The sequence below is a fragment of the Moschus berezovskii genome, chromosome 20 (genome assembly GCF_049115385.1).
Source record: "Moschus berezovskii isolate FMDL1 chromosome 20, NW_MosBer_1.0, whole genome shotgun sequence".
In the NCBI taxonomy this organism is placed as follows: Eukaryota; Metazoa; Chordata; class Mammalia; order Artiodactyla; family Moschidae; genus Moschus; species Moschus berezovskii.
Genome location: NC_142479.1, coordinates 58,258,204 through 58,274,905, shown reverse-complemented (window position 1 = coordinate 58,274,905; position 16,702 = coordinate 58,258,204). Strand labels below are relative to the sequence as shown.

Here is a 16,702-nt window from a genome sequence, read left to right as displayed (position 1 = left end):
CCATACAGCAAATTCCCATTGGTTATCTATTTTACATATGGTAATATCAGTTTTCGTGTTACTCTCTCCATACATCTCACCTGCTCCTCCCCTCTCCCCATATCCGTAAGTCTGTTCTCTATGAATCTTTCTCCATTGCTGCCCTGCAAATAAACTCTTCAGTACCATTTTTCTAGATTCTGTATATATGCATTAGTATACGATATTTATCTTTCTTTTTCTGACTTACTTTACTCTGTATAATAGGCTTTAGATTCATCCACCTCATGAGAACTGACTCAAGTGTGTTGCTTTTTATGGCTGAGTAATATTCCATTGTGTATATGTACCACAACTTTTTTATCCATTTATCTGTCGATGGACATCTAGGTGGCCTCCATGTTTTGATTGTTGTAAATAGTGCTGCAGTGAACAATAGGATAAATGTGTCTTTTTCAACTTTGGTTTCCTCAGGGTATATGCCTAGGAGTGGGATTGCTGGGTCATATGGTGGTTTTATTCCCAGTTTTTTAAGGAATCTCCATACCATCTTCCATAGTGGCTGTATCAATTTACATTGAAAGTAATTTGAATTTTATTTAATGTATCAAATTACATTCCCATCAATAGTACAAGAGCAGTCCCTTTTCTCCACACCCTCTCCAGCATTTATTGTTTGTAGACTTTTTGATGATGGCCTTTCTGGCCAGTGTGAGGTGATATCTCATTGTAGTTTTGATTTGCATTTCTCTAATAATGACTGAACTGAACTTAACTGACTGAATAATGATTGATGTTGAGCATCTTTCATGTGTTTGTTAGCCATCTGTATGTCTTCTTTGAAGAAATGTCTGTTTAGGTCTTTTTCCCACTTTTTGATTGGGTTGTTTATTTTTCTGGTGTTGAGTTGTCCCAATTAACTTTTATATTTTTACATACCAGTATCTATCCGTGTGTGTGTATATCTAATCTCTTCTTAGTAGACATTTTGTTTTACATTTATTTTATGGTCTAATAATCAGATCATGAGAAATCTAGTTTCCTATTCTCAGAAAGCTTATAATCAATTTAAGAGAGTACATGAAAGATAGACAAATCATACTTAGTTATATACATGGGGCTGTATAACATAAGTTAGTTTTCATATAATCTTCCAACATTGAGTTTTCACTGTATTTTTCTTTTCCTGGCCTTATATTAAAAGTTCCCAAGCATTCATTTTCCACTTTGCACTCCTAATTTTTACTTTCCAAAAACACTCTTATGTCTTTGTTTCCTGTTTTTAAGTTACCCTGCTATACATGGTAAATGAATATATCATTCTTGTTACAGTTATTTTCCCTTTAAGAAATTTCATCTCAACAATCCTTAGATACAGACTTTGATAAAACTTTTTCTGAAAGTTTGTCTCCTTCCCCTGTTTCTTTCTGTGTCCATGTGTTTATTGGGTCAGATTAGACAAATCTGGGAAGCTAAATAAGCTTCAACTAGTGGTACTTTCTTGTCTTTATTATATCATTTATTCTAGTTTGTACTCACTTGCAAAATTTGAAAGTAAGGCATATTAATATCTAGTTCCCCAAGGGGATCTTTTTTTCGTTTCTCTGATGTATACTGACAGCACATAAACAGATTATGTTTTAACTGATAGTTTCATTTGAGGGTTGTTTAGTTCATTGCCATCTGGTCATTTATAAAACTTCGGGGTTTTGGAAAAATTGTTTATATCTTAATTTTTTTCCTTTAGGTAAACCAGGTCAGTAGTATTTTTTAACCTGAAAGCTCTACAAGTCTTACTAACCTCAATCTCATCTTCTCTCCCATTTAAAAGCTAGGGAGGCCACAATGCTATTTTAATAATTTCCAGATTGTTTCAAGTATGTAGGGTCCTAAGAATGTTGTCCATGTTTTGAATGTAAGCCTTTATACACCCAATTTAGAAAGAAAAATAAATTTTCCTTTTCGTTAAGAGCTACCACCTCTACTTTGTTAAAATATCTTCTCATTTAAATATGCTGTATTTAAAGCATTTAAGTCACTTTCAAAATTACCACTGGGATTTATATTTAAAATCAAGAATAAGACTGAAATATTTGCCTGTTTCCTATATCGCTTCATTAACTGTAATGTCCAAAAGGAAATAAAAGCAATTATAGTATCTAAGAAAGCAATGATATCTTGTTTTGTTAACATGCCTTTCAATTCATGTTCTATTTGCTTTCACCTGACTTTTGACTTGAAATACCCTAAATAATAGAGATTGGAGGATGGTGAGAAGGAGAAATTGATCATTTGGAGGCCTGGCGTGCTGTGATTCATGGGGTCGCAAAGAGTCGAACACGACTGAGCGACTGAACTGAACTGAAGGAAGAATTTAGAAGAGAATGCACAGAACTTACATAAGATCTACCTAATTTTCTGTAACAAAATTTTCTTTGTGATAGATGTTTTAGGTTTTATAGCTTGTCTGATCTGTTTGTTTGTCTTTACAGCAAGACAGATCGGCTTGCCAAGGGATCAGAATGTTACCAAAAGAGCCTTAGTTTAAATCCTTTCCTCTGGTCCCCCTTTGAATCATTATGTGAAATAGGTAAGTTTGTAGAGGTGGTTAGGGGAGGATTCTCCCATTTCTTCTTCCCTTTTTTGCCTCCCTGCTTAATTTTTGGAAAGCAATACAAATTATATATCCACAAGACAAATATTTTTCAAAGCTGAAGACTATTAAACTTGGGAACAAAAAGTAAGGTAGAATCGTGTTTTAGGAATAATGTGGCCTTTCTTATGTCCTCAAGGAATGAGTTGTATTGTGAGTATAAAGTTAGCCACAATAGCATTCTGGATAAGAAAAGAGATTAGTAGAATACCCAGAGACCTGGATAATATGGGGTGGGGAGTTGTCACAGTATATATGCTCTAGGAGGCATAAAGGATCATTTTTAAATGTTGTGTCGATATGCATGTAAGTGCTTAAAATTTTATTTTGATTTCTAGAAGTTTCACCTCTCTACCCTCATTCCTTACCTTGAGCAAAATGAGGTCTAGTTGCTTTCTGCTTTAAAACACAGAAATGTGTACTTTCCTGTGATTTATTATATTTAAAGTCAGTTTCATTGTGGTTTAACTTATTTCCTAAATGTACAGCTTTATCTTTGGTGTACACTTTTACAGATGGATGAGCTTTTGGGAGATAAATCTGATTCACTGAAATAGATAGAACTTTAAAACTCTGGATAAGGCTTTGTTTTTGCTGGCTTATGCTTTTTTTTTTTTTTTAATTTAACCTTCATTTCCTCAGAAGCAAACTTTTTTTTCCCCCCTTCACAGGTGACAAGCCCGATCCTGACCAAACATTTAAATTAACATCTTTACAGAACTTTAGCAGCTGTCTGCCCAACTCTTGCACAACACTAGTATCTAATCATAGTTTATCTCACAGACAGCCTGAGACAGTTCTTACAGAAACACCCCAGGACACAATTGTAAGTGTATTATACACTAGTGTTAAAAATATTGTGAAAATGAAAAACAGTGATCTGAGCTAAATAATGTATTGTAAATGACATGGTAGAAATTTTCTGTTTCAGGAATTAAACAGACTGAATTTAGAATCTTCCAATTCAAAGTACTCATTGAATACAGATTCTTCAGTGTCTTATATTGATTCGGCTGTAATTTCACCAGATACTGTCCCTCTTGGAACAGGAACTTCCATATTATCTAAACAGGTTCAAAATAAACCAAAAACTGGTCGAAGTTTATTAGGAGGACCAGCTGCTCTTAGCCCATTAACCCCAAGGTAAGACAAATAAAAGATACTTTAAAATGTGCTGTAATATTAAATGATCTTAGAGTAATTCCTATATTGGTAATATAAATTAACATGAACAGCAACTTCTAAATCATTATGGAAATAGAGATATTTAACAAGTCAATAATGAGTCTATTCCATTTTCAGAAAATGAGGTAATAGAAATACAGTATCTGTGATAAGAATTTCATATTAAGTGTTGGAGAAAATTTTTAAACTTAAGCATTCCTTATTCAGCTGTTGTATGCATTAAAAGATACTCTGTTTATGACTATGCGTCAGTGAATAGCAGTGAACCTCTTAAAATGTTGGGATGCTTATAATCAGTGATAGCAGTGGTTAAAGTGCTATTCCTAAATGGGAAAGGATTGACACCTATCGATATATGAAATGTTTTGTGAAAAATTTTATATATTTCACAAAACATATATATTTCTAAAGGAACCCAGGCCAGAGGATGTGTTTCCAAAAGAATCAAAATAAAAAATTACATGCTGGAACAGACTGTGAATTGGGTCCCAGGGCCAGGGCCAGGGAATTACTTAAATAGTATGACCATGAGATTACAAAACTCATTGATTCCACAGATGCCTTCATTGGTCTCTAAGGACATTTTCTCTGTAATAGTGTCTAAATCACATAAATTCCAAGAATTTGAACAAATATGATAATTTGGATCTTAGCTTTTACAAAGCTGCTCTTTTTTATTTCTAATAAATCTCCTGAGATCTGTAGTTACTGCTCAGTTTAGTTCCTTATTTTGGATTTTTTTTTTTTTTTACTTTAGTTCTGGTGGGTGGAATAGTCTATATTCACAGCTTATTTTTAATCTGCCCCTTAGATCCTCAATACCCCCAAGACTGATTTGCCATTCTCTTCCTTTTAGACCTTCTAATTTAAGTATACTGCTGCTTTATATATGCCTTGATGACTTTTTGACACCTTGATTTCAACCTCTTCTCAGTTTTGGGATTTTGCCATTAGAAACCCCAAGTCCTGGAGATGGATCCTATTTACAAAACTACACTAATACATCTTCTGTAATTGACGTGCCACCCACCGGAGCCCCTTCAAAAAAGGTATTTTCCGTGTAAAATACAGTGAATTGCTGTTGCCTTGGAGAAGTTACTAAATGTAAAAGAAGGTCATCATTATCATAGTCTCCTGGTTATAGTAGGAGACACAAAGCAACTGTGACTCTTTTTATAATGTTCTTTTACTGGCTGTGGCAGTAGAGGCCAAAGTGAGGTTCATTTAAAACATATCTGTGAAAAATAAAATAAAATAAAACATATCTGTGGTGCAGGGTATCTTATGTGAGAAATTAGGTTATATATGTAAATACCTGTTTCTGTGCGTAATGGATATTTAAGAAATGAAAGCTAAATGAGTCATACTGGTATGCGAATGACTGAGATAGCCCTTTTACCTTCAGAGAAACATGTTTCTTCATGTTTTGTTTTTACTCTTTTACTCCTGAACTTTAGCAAAGTTTTGTTATATGATAGCTTTGTAATGAGTGATAATAGGAACTCCAAGAGTGATAAACGTGGACTAAAAGTATTTAATATGGGGATTGTGTTTTAAACTGGATTTTTAAAAAGTTTGCAACTACCTGCTGTTGTATTATTATGAGAGTGACATATATATGTGGAAATTAGTTTATTACAGTTATAAGAAGGCATAATAGGACAGTGGTTAGCATACCAGGGGAAGTAGGCCAAAATCATGAGTCAGAGTAATTAAGGACAAGTTAGGTAGTGAACGCGTATATGATTTCATTGCCCAGTCTAAGCCTCTTCTGCCTCTGTTCTTTTAGTCTATTACAAGACATTCCTGGAAAAGCTATACTTCCAGATCTGCCTGCAGTATCAACTAAAAATATCAAACCAAGTAGTGAGTTCAGCAGATAGTTCTTAGTTAAATAAGGAAGGGCCAGAAAATAGGTGAAAATATTCAGTGGATAGTTAGTTATAGAGGAAAGAATATGACCAAGTGATAGATACAATAATTAAAGGGTTAAAATGACCATGCTCTCCTAGAGAAAAAGAGAGTTGCTAAGGAACTTAATTTAAAACAGTGGAAGAAAGAGGGGCCAGCAAAAGAAGTGGTAGAACAAATAATCAAGATACTATACTTAATATTTTAGAAATTACACAGAATTTCAGAAGGGCGAGGCGGGTGGGCATGATCAATGATGTTAAATATTGAGAAGGCCAAAATAAGTCTTTCGTATATGGTGAGAAAGTAATTATTAGTGATTATTTATAATGTGCAATTTCAGAATTATGTACAGTGACTATCACAGTAACTAATTTTTGGAGAAATTTATTTGGTAGTAAAAATTTTTTTTCAATATCCACTGACACAGAGATCACTTTATAAAAAAGTTAAGTGATGAAAATAAATAGAAATAAGGTGATAAATTAGAGAAGAGAGAAGGGGCAAGCACAGTTCAGAAGATTGAACACATCAAAAAGAAATACTAATTCAGTGCAGTATTCTTAGAATTTGGAAAATAACCCAGTGATTTTTTTTAATCTACTAATCTGAATTACTCTAAGACTGTCTTTATTAAGTGCCAAAGAAGGCATATAAAATCTTACTGTATTATTTTTTATGTATACTAAGTTAGATCATAAATCTTGAGAATAGTAGCTGACTTAAAATTTTTTAGCACTTAGCCCCAACTGGGAAAGTTACATAAAATAAATGGCTTCTAGGAATCTTAAGCCTTTCCTTGATAACTAAAGTCAAAAGATAAAAGGATAGTATAAGGGTAAAAATACTGAGCTTAATATGAGGAAATAGGATGATGTTCATTCTAGTATATCAATAATTAATTAACCTAAAATGACATCCATAATGACATTAATAATTTGTGTTTTCAGATGACAGACAATATATAATATGAAATCTTGTATTGGGGAAATGTAGATGGATACATCATGATGTCTTTTACCGCTCACAATGCAATTTATAATTCACAAACTTTAGACTTTTTGTGTTTTACAGTCTGTTGCCAGAATCGGCCAAACTGGAACAAAGTCTGTCTTCTCACAGAGTGGAAACAGTCGAGAGGTAACTCCAATTCTTGTTGCACAGACACAAAGTTCTGGCCCACAAACAAGGTATTTATTTGGTCTCATTATTTGATATTGTTTAGTTTTTCTTGTTGTGAAACAGAAGTTTCAGTTTAGGCAGGTTTTGACTGTTCCAAGAATTCTAGAATGACTATTGTAAATTTTGAATATGTTAAATTTGGAATTTCCAACTTACTGAAAAAGGAAATTTAATTTTTGAGTATTACAATGCAAATCAAGATAAGAGTTAGCTAAAATACCTTTTTATTCTGATTGCCTCATGAGTTTGTTTAAACTAGATATTCTTAGCACTCCTCCAAAATAATTTTCTTTTTTTTATGTAACCTCCACTGATCAAGTACAGATAATTCTCCCCTTCCCCTGTAGATCATAGTATGAATCTTCCAATAAATCTTCAAATGATGAATCCATTTCCACATAGAAATAGTGTTAAATAGGATTTCTTTTCCTATTTAAGACCTCAAAAATAAATTATAGCTAATATATTAAGAGAAAGCTACAACTTTACCTCCTAAAATAGTGAACATGTGCCATAAGTCTTAAAATAGGTACACGTGTGCATATACCTTGACTATATAAAAGGCCTCAATATTTCTAAAATGCCTGGGTGGTAAGTCTTATTATGAGTGCCAACTCTCAGGTAGGTGGCAGTGATTGCTTAGGGCTCAGTGATAAGAAGGAGCCTGAGCCTCCTGCAAAGCACATTAATAGACCAAATAATGTTAGTCTTCAAGAATATATAAACATAATTTACTGAATTATGCATTTCATTTAAACAAATGTACTAACTGTAATGCACATGAATTACATTAATTTTGCCTTCTTTGTATTACTTATTCCATTTTATCTTCTTTTCTTAGTTGATGTATAGTTGATGTGCACCACTGTACCTTCTTTATTGCCTGTTTTAGTTTCCAACAGCTGCCCTAGCAAAGTACCACAAGCTGGGTGGCTTAAAACAACAGAAATTTATTCACTCACAGTTCTGTCTGAAATCAAGGTATCGCTAGGGCCATACTTCCTCTGAAGTCACTAGGGGAGAATCCTTATCTCTTCCTGCTTCTGGTTGCCCCAGGCATTCCTTATTTTGTAGTAGGCAACTCAGTATTTCCCTGTCTCCACGTAGCCATCTTCCCTGTGTGCCTCTGTATTCAAATTTCCTTTTTCTTATTAGGACATCTGTCATATTGAATTAGCGCCCACCCTGATCACCTCATCTTAATCACATCCACAGAGACCATATTTCCCCAAAAGTTCACATTAACAGTACTGGAGGTTAGGACTTCATCATATCCCTTTGGGAGACATAATTCAACCCATAGCATTGCGTTATTAACAATTACTCTTTATCTTGTCGTTTTAGAGGTTGTTTTAGGGTTTATATCACATATTTTAACTTATCAAAGTCTACCTTCAAGTAATACTGTACCATGTCACTTAGAGTATAAACCTTGTAATGTATATTTTCATACTCGTCTTCTCACTCTCTATGCTGTTGTCATATATTTTACTTCTACAGAGTGATTAACATTTCCTGTAGTCTAGATCTGTTGGTAGTGAATTTTTTCAGCCTTTGTATGCTCAAAAGAAAGTTTTAATTTCACCTTTGTTTTTATTTTTGATTGATATTTTCATGGTATGGAATTCTAATTGACAGGTTTTTTTCTTTACATTGCTCTACTGTCTTCTTGCTTGCACTGTTTCTGATAAGAAACCTCTTGCCATCCTTATTTTTGTTTCTGTGTATGTAATCTGTCTCTTTTCTCTGACTCTTTAAGATTTTTTTCTTTATCACTGATATTAATCCATTTGATTATGCTCTAGTGTGTTTTCTCCTTTCTTGGGCTTCAAATTCATTGAGCTCCTTGGATCTGTTAGTTGGTAGTTTTCTTCAAATTTAGCTAATTTTTGGCCATTATTTCTTCAAATACTTTTACTGTCCGTGTCCCCCTCTCTTATTCTGCAGAATAATCCCTTGATGTGGCTGTTTGAACTTACAGGGTAATAACTTCTCAGGTATCAGTTGTTCTAGTAATATTTGTTTAGCAAATATCCCACATTTAGACTATGTCTAGCTTTCTTTTTCTTTAACTTGCTATAGTTCCAAATAAGGACTAAAGATAATTGGTTTATAGATGTTTACTATTTATTGACCCAGAACTTTTAAATGAGTTTTCATAGGGGGGTGAGGAAAGGATTGATCTCATCAGTTTAAGAATACAAACATGTTGAATACATATTTTTAATATACTTGAAATAATAGTTAATGGTCATAAACTGAGGTTTTTTAAATGTCTACTTCAACATTTTTTTAGTACAACACCTCAGGTATTGAGTCCCACTATCACATCTCCACCAAATGCACTGCCTCGAAGAAGTTCGCGACTTTTCACTAGTGACAGCTCTACGACCAAGGTAATTTAAAAATTTCTGTAAGTCATATTTATTTAATACTTCCTTCTCTGAAATTTCTGTTCATTGATGACTCAGGCTCTAGTGAATACATTAGGAGACTATTTAAAATTTTTTTTATGTTAAAATTACAAAATTCAGAGATGGAGAGGAGATCAATAGTTATTGGGAGTTAGGACTGAGGGGAAGATGTGACTTTTATAGCGCAGCACAAAGGAATTTCTTTTTGTAGTGGTAGAATAGTCCTGAATCTTTATTGTGGTAGTTGATTAAATAAATCCATACATGTAACACAATTTCACAGAACTGTACACACTGAAATTTTTTAAAAGGTCCATGTGAAAACTGATGAAATTCAAGTAAGGTCTATAGTTTTAGTTGCTAGTATTACACCAATTCCAGTTTCCTGGATTTGATGGTATACTGTGGTTATGTCACATGTTTCCGTTGGGAAAGATTGTGGGAAGAGTAAATGAAATTTTTTTGCTTTCTTTGCACATTTCTTTGGACAACTGGAGAGTTTCATACCTTTGGTAAATTTTCTTCATCCATGGACAAATATTATGGACAGTCTTTAATTGTGATGTATATAGATCAGCGGTTTTATACCTTACAGATTTCAGTGCTCTGAGACAATTTGGTAGTTGTTGTATCTCCTTACTTTCTTATTTTTAATTAATAAGTGAAAGTGATATAGTTTGAATAAAGAGAAACACTTAAAGCTGCTGCTGCTGCTGCGTCGCTTCAGTCGTGTCCGACTCTGTGCGACCCCATGGACGGCAGCCGACCAGGCTCCGCTGTCCCTGGGATTCTCCAGGCAAGAACACTGGAGTGGGTTGCCATTTCCTTCTCCAAATGTACCTTAAATACTAGTTAGTTAATATGATTTATTTTCAGAATTGTTGCTTTTCAAATTAAGTGACTTTGAAGACTTTTGTTTTTATAAAATTTTTTCTGAGAAAAATATAGATCAGTCAAAACCATATGTTTATTTTATATCTAATACTTGAGAAAAAGGGTTAGATAGATGTTTAAAATACATGAGTATAACAAGTATGGAATTTTCCTTCTTGTTACAGGAGAATAGCAAAAAATTAAAAATGAAGTTTCCACCTAAAATCCCAAACAGAAAAACAAAAAGTAAAACTAATAAAGGAGGAATAACTCAACCGAACATAAATGATAGCCTGGAAATCACAAAATTAGATTCTTCAATCATTTCAGAAGGAAAAATCTCCACAATTACACCTCAGATCCAGGCATTTAATCTACAAAAAGCAGCAGCAGGTCTGTTTTAAAAGCTTAAAATCTTCTTTATATTTTATTCACTTGTTTTAAGTAAGTTTATTTATGTTCATTAAAGAAACATTTTTTTCTGGGTAGATGTTGGAATTTTTTTCTTTTTTATTCATTTTATTATTTATTCATTTTTAGTTTTAGCTGTGCTGGATCTTCATTGCTGCTGTGTGGGCTTTTTCTCAGGGGCTACTCTCTAGTTGTGGTGCGTGGGCTTCTCATTGCAGTGGCATCTCTTGTTAATGGAATACAGGCTCTAGGTCCATGGGCTTCAGTAGTTGCAGCACGTGAGCTCATTCGTTGCAGCTCCCAGGCTCCAGAGCTCAGGTTCAATAGTTGTGGTGACAGGCTTTGTCACTCTGCGGCATGTGGGATCTTCCTGGACCAGATATTGAACCTGTGTCTCCTGCATTGGCAGGTGGATTCTTTTCCACTGGGCCACCAGGGAAGCCCAGTGTTGGAATATTTAATGAAATATTTTTTAATTAGCCTTCCTAGAAAACCAGGCAGCTTTGTTATGTTTTTTTTTTCCTTTGTTTACTACATTATTTTCTCCCAGAAGGTTTGATGAGCCTTCTTCGTGAAATGGGAAAAGGTTATTTAGCTTTGTGTTCATACAACTGCAAAGAAGCTATTAATATCTTGAGCCACCTACCTTCTCACCACTACAATACTGGTTGGGTGCTGTGCCAAATTGGAAGGGCCTATTTCGAACTTTCAGAGTACATGCAAGTAAGTATTTAAAAAGTTACATATGCTTTTCTAGAGATAATTTAAATTTAATTAAAATTATCTTTGAGAAGGCTAGAGCTAAAGGGTCAATATTTATTATGTAATGTCTTTATTTTGTCAATATTAATAACTTATCAGTGCAGTTCTTTCTTGTGTTAAGGGTAATTTGAATTTTTTGTGATTACTTGAGATAGATTTGTAGAGAACAGAAGTCATTCTTACATGGAACATTTGTACTCTACTTACTTGGATCTGCAAATAGGTATTTACCATGTAATAGACGATTATAATAATTCTTTCTACTATACAGAGAGCTTACTGGGATGAATTTTTTGCACTTAGTATGTTTTATAAACAGTACAATGAACAAAGTTGTAAGTAATCAAGGATATAATGTTCTTATTGTAAGGTTTTATCATTTTAATTTTATTTGTTGCTTAAGTTATCTGTTTAAATCAGGAAAGGAGAGGATGATTAACCTAAAGCCAAAGAAAATTCTAATTTACTCCCCAGTTCTTCTTTCAAAGCACTTCCTTCCCCACCTCTAAACTTAAATTAGAAAACCTTTTAAAAAAGCTTTAAGAAACCTAATATAAATTATTTAAAGTTGATAATAAGATCACTTGTTTGCCCTTTTTACATTCAGCATGTATTCAGCCTATTATATCCCGGACTCTCTTCTATACTGTAATATGGCTAGACAGATAATTGCTTGCCTTCATAGAGTTTACTTTCTAGCAAGTATGCATGTGCTAAGTTGCTTGAATCGTGTCTGACTCTTTGCAACCCTGTGGACTGTAGCCTGCCAGACTCCTCTGTCCATGGGATTCTCCAGGCACAAATATTGAAGTGGGTTGCCATGCCCTTCTCTAGGGGATCTTTCTGATCCAGGGATGGAACCCATGTCTCTTAAATCTGCTGCATTGGCAAGCAGGTTCTTTACCACTAGTGTAACCTGGGAAGCCCCCTTTCTAGTGAGAGAAATTATAAGCCAATAAATGTATAAGGACACATAGCAATAAGTCATATGAAGGAAAAATGAATCATGGTAAGGAGATTGGGGAACAGTGAAGCATGGTGCTATTTAAAAAAAAAAAAAACATGCTCAGAGAAAGAAGATTATTGCTCTTTTAAGGAGCCATGCAGAGCTCTAGCGGTGTAGTATTCTTCTAGGTGGAGAATAAATCCAGAAGATACCTATTCTTGTAATTTTGAGTAATAAAGAAAAAAGAGTTGTAGACAGCTTTTTTCATTGCTGGATTGTGGTTTTTTTAATTGGTACATAGGTAGAAGTGGGGTTTGGCAAGCCTTTTCAAAATTGTTTGTCTTATGGGTTCTTAACGTGAATTTTTTTGTTACCCCTAATCATAGAGCAGATTTAAAGGAAATCTTTGTTTCAACTTAATTTTTTGTTTTGTTCCAGTTTTCCTTTTTGTCTGTGGCATAATCATTTTTCAGAGGAAACAATAGATTCTGAAAAATTTTAAACCAGGTTTCTAAAACCTGTATTTGACAGGTGGTTAGGTCTGTTTTCTTGTAACCAGTGTGTGTTTGAAAAAATGAAAAACTTATCTGTATAACTTTTAAGGAATTTCAGGGGAGTCACAAATTTAAGCTAATTTTAGATGGTATATGGCCATATCATAAGAATTCCTATTCTTATGGCCATATCTAAGCATTCCTATTTTTCTAGTTTTAAGAATGCTATTTCCTTATCTTGTTATCTTTATTTCATTAAAAATAGACCTGATATTCCTTATTCTAAACTAAGTTTGACTTTCAGAATTTTTAACGAATTGATAAACTGGGGAGCTAACTGGTTTCACATAGCCCAAAGTCTCAAACTTCAAGGGAGAGAAGCACAGTTCTGGAAGCTGTGAGTGTGGTAAGGAGAAAACTTTGATATGGTAGCTGAGAAGGGACCCTAAAGTCAAGAGAGTGCTGCAGAAGAAAACGGAATTTATATTAGGCAGGGACTAATATATATTAGCAGGTACTACACTGATGGAAATATTCAGTGCTCGGTATGCCATAGGGTTGACAGTCACCCAAGCCTATTTTTCCCCTAAAGTGTTCAATTTAACCTCTTAATAAATGTACAAAAATAGGTTTTCTATTGCAGAGGTCACTTGTCTCTCACCTTTCCAGAGAGTTATACTATAAAGCTGTTATAAAAACTTGGAATAGTGTTTTTTGAAAATAAAATAATTGACTTCTTTTTAAATTTGTCTAGATCTTTCTTCTTTCTTTTTGGTGGAAACAATTTTTTTTCCCCCAGAATTTATGTTCCTACCATGACTTGTGTATAAAAACTAGGTTAAGTATGAATGTGATTGCATCAATATTTGACCTACCATAGAAGGTTACTCAGTTTGGCCATGTCTTGGTGCTAATTCACATAAAATTCACGTGTAAAATAAGGCAGCATTTAGGTCCTATGAGAACAGTACCCAGCACTCTCCCAGTATATATGTAAATTGTATCAACTTGTTTTCCTCTTACTAATTTTTGTATTTCAGGCTGAAAGAATATTCTCAGAGGTTAGGAGAATTGAGAATTACAGAGTCGAAGGCATGGAGATCTACTCTACAACACTTTGGCATCTTCAAAAGGATGTTGCTCTTTCAGTTCTTTCAAAAGACTTAACAGATATGGATAAAAATTCACCAGAGGTAAATTAACTGAAGCACTTCGTTCATGTTCGTTTTTCTTTTCTTTTTTTTTTTTGCTGCATTGGCGTGGCTTGTGGGATTTTTGTTCCCCAACCAGGTATTGAACCCAGGCCCTCAACAGTAACAGTGAGGAGTCCTAACCGCTGGATCACCAGGGAATTCCCTGCAACTATTTTTTGATTGTCTTTACCAAATAGGAATGACCCAAATCATTAATTTAGTTTCACCCACACTTAACTTTTGCATTCTTCTCTATAGGCCAAGACTCAGCGAAGGAGAAATCCTAGAATATATGGTACAGATTCACAAACAGAAAAATCGTAAAGCAGATATTTCATTCGGAATTAATCAAGATTTGGTTATACTTGCTGTTGTCACCAAGAGTAGAGTTCATTAAACAGAAATAGAGATTTTTTAAGTGCTCATTTTAAATTAAAATAATAATTTTAACTGTTATTTTAAGGCATAGGCAGTTTATTTACGTGTTTCAGTCCTATAAGGGTTTTATTTCCTTGCATCTCAAGAATATTTAGTGGTCCTTTTGTAACATATTTAAGCTTAGAATTTAAGGGTCAGTTCTCATTATTCCTGGTAGTTAGGTCTATAGTTTCCATGAACACTAAATTGACAAATACTGAACCATTACTCCTAGGAGAAATATACACACACATATCACACGTGGGTCCACCAACGATCACTAAACACTGCAAGTATTGATTTTGGTTTTACAAGTTAATTTTAGAAAGTAGACAGATTTACAAATACCGAATCCTTGAATAATGAGGATTAACTATATCTATTAAAGCTCTTCAATTGTTGTCTGTCCTACATAAGATCTGAGTCTTGATTTTAGTCATAGATTGCTTTTGTTAGAAAAAAATAAATCAAAATTTTAATTATGCATTTGGTTTTTGTTTCCTTTTTTTTTAAGGCCTGGTGTGCTGCAGGGAACTGTTTCAGTTTGCAGCGGGAACATGATATTGCAATTAAATTCTTCCAGAGAGCTATCCAAGTTGATCCAAATTATGCTTATGCCTATACTCTATTAGGGCACGAGTTTGTGTTAACTGAAGAATTAGACAAAGCATTAGCTTGTTTTCGAAATGCTATCAGAGTCAATCCTAGACATTATAATGCATGGTAAGTGCTAACAAAGTGCAAAGACGGTGTCTTATTAATGGGGCTGGTACCCGGTCATTTTTCTTGTGAGATTATTTCTTTGTTGTCATGAATTTGAAGAATGGTACATACTGGTTGGTAGCTTCTAACCTAAGTGGTTTTTCATGTGAAATTTATACCTTCAACAGACTCTTAACTAATGATAATAGAATGATTATAGTTTCTACTTTTTCTCCTACTGAACTTTTGCAAGTATCAATATCTGGAATTGTTACTTTGATTTGTTATTTTTTGTTAGAGCACTAAAATGGTGATGAAAATAGAGAATGGTTGGGACTGTGAAGAACAGTATAATTTTCTCTATCATAATAACAGTATAATTCTTCTTTTCTATTATCCAATAGGTAATCCCTGCTACCTATTGGATAATAGAAAATAAACATAGAAAACTATCCATTAGTTGTTGCTCTTTGGCAGATTTATTAAGTATTAGTTCTAGTTTATTAAGTTTATCAAGAATGTTCCAGTTTAAGTAATATCTGTTTTACTTTTTTATACTTGTGGGTAAGTAGATGAATAGGAAGGTAAATCTATTAATGATTGGGTTAATCATTATAGCAGTTTCTAAATCTGAAGCACTAGATTACTGAAATATATTTTTTGATTTATATATGTTTTTTAATGAATTTTATCTCATTTCTAAGTAGTTACATTGGCCTGAAAGATGGCCTGATGAGTACTAGCGTCTGCTGACCATTTAAACAGTCAAGCTTGCCAACATTCACATAAAGTTCTCTGTGATATTTTCAGAGCTTGGGTCTTAATAGGACTTGAGTTTCTTAAATGTGTAGTTATCTGTTCTGCCATATTTCAGTAGTTGCATTCTTAACAAAATTTACCGTGTCAAAATTGTTATAAAAATAATTGTTGCAATTAGAGAAAAGGAGGTATATTCAGACTACCAAGCTTTTACTGGGAAGACTTTCAATATTGAGTTATTCAGGTAACTGTAAGTATTTAACTAAACTAAGCAAATTTATTTTTCTAACTCCAAGGTGAGTAGTCTTTCTTTAGTTATCTCCATTTTCACCATTAGCGTAGAACTTTTCATACCTTTTCTTGACCTCTAACACAATTATAATAATAAACGGTATACTGTTGTGCTTTTTTCTTAATCATTTGTTGATTATTCCCCTTCATTATTTAGTTTCACCAAGAGGGATCCTTAATGTAAATCAGTCACAATATATTTGATGTTTTGAAAATTCAGGAAACATACCTGTATATCAACTTAATATACTGCTGCAGTCTTTAAAATATATGATTTTGGTGTCTGTGTGAAGCCTTTGAAAATTATAGTTTTGAAGTCTGTAAGTTTTGAAAGCTATAGGAGCATATTTTTGATACAGTAAGTGGAGAGAGCGGAAGCAGACCATGGACTATGCATACTTTAATCATAGTATAAAATATATTTGTATTTCGACAAATAATATGGCAAGCCACTCCAGTACTCTTGCCTAGAAAATCCCATGGATGGAGGAGCCTGGTAGGCTTCAGTCCATGGGGTTGCTAAGGGTCGG

The 16,702-nt window shown here is 33.7% G+C and overlaps 1 protein-coding gene across 8 annotated transcripts in view; it reads left to right on the top strand.

Moving 5' to 3' along the window:
* Positions 1-16,702, top strand: part of CDC27 (cell division cycle 27) — a 50,558-nt gene that overhangs the window by 23,690 nt on the left and 10,166 nt on the right. For 3 of the 8 annotated variants that reach the window (XR_016035547.1, XM_055408137.2, XM_055408133.2), the window contains exons 5-14: positions 2,472-2,569; positions 3,304-3,458; positions 3,564-3,775; positions 4,752-4,866; positions 6,785-6,918; positions 9,207-9,306; positions 10,383-10,590; positions 11,159-11,331; positions 13,851-14,003; positions 14,935-15,143. Coding sequence is in view for 7 of the 8 variants with exons in the window: in XM_055408137.2 (XP_055264112.1) it covers positions 2,472-2,569; positions 3,304-3,458; positions 3,564-3,775; positions 4,752-4,866; positions 6,785-6,918; positions 9,207-9,306; positions 10,383-10,590; positions 11,159-11,331; positions 13,851-14,003; positions 14,935-15,143 (1,557 nt within the window). In the remaining variant the exon portion in view is untranslated. The remainder of the gene's footprint in view (positions 1-2,471; positions 2,570-3,303; positions 3,459-3,563; positions 3,776-4,751; positions 4,867-6,784; positions 6,919-9,206; positions 9,307-10,382; positions 10,591-11,158; positions 11,332-13,850; positions 14,004-14,934; positions 15,144-16,702) is intronic. The other 5 variants (XM_055408139.2, XM_055408136.2, XM_055408138.2 and 2 more) reach the window with 3 other exon arrangements.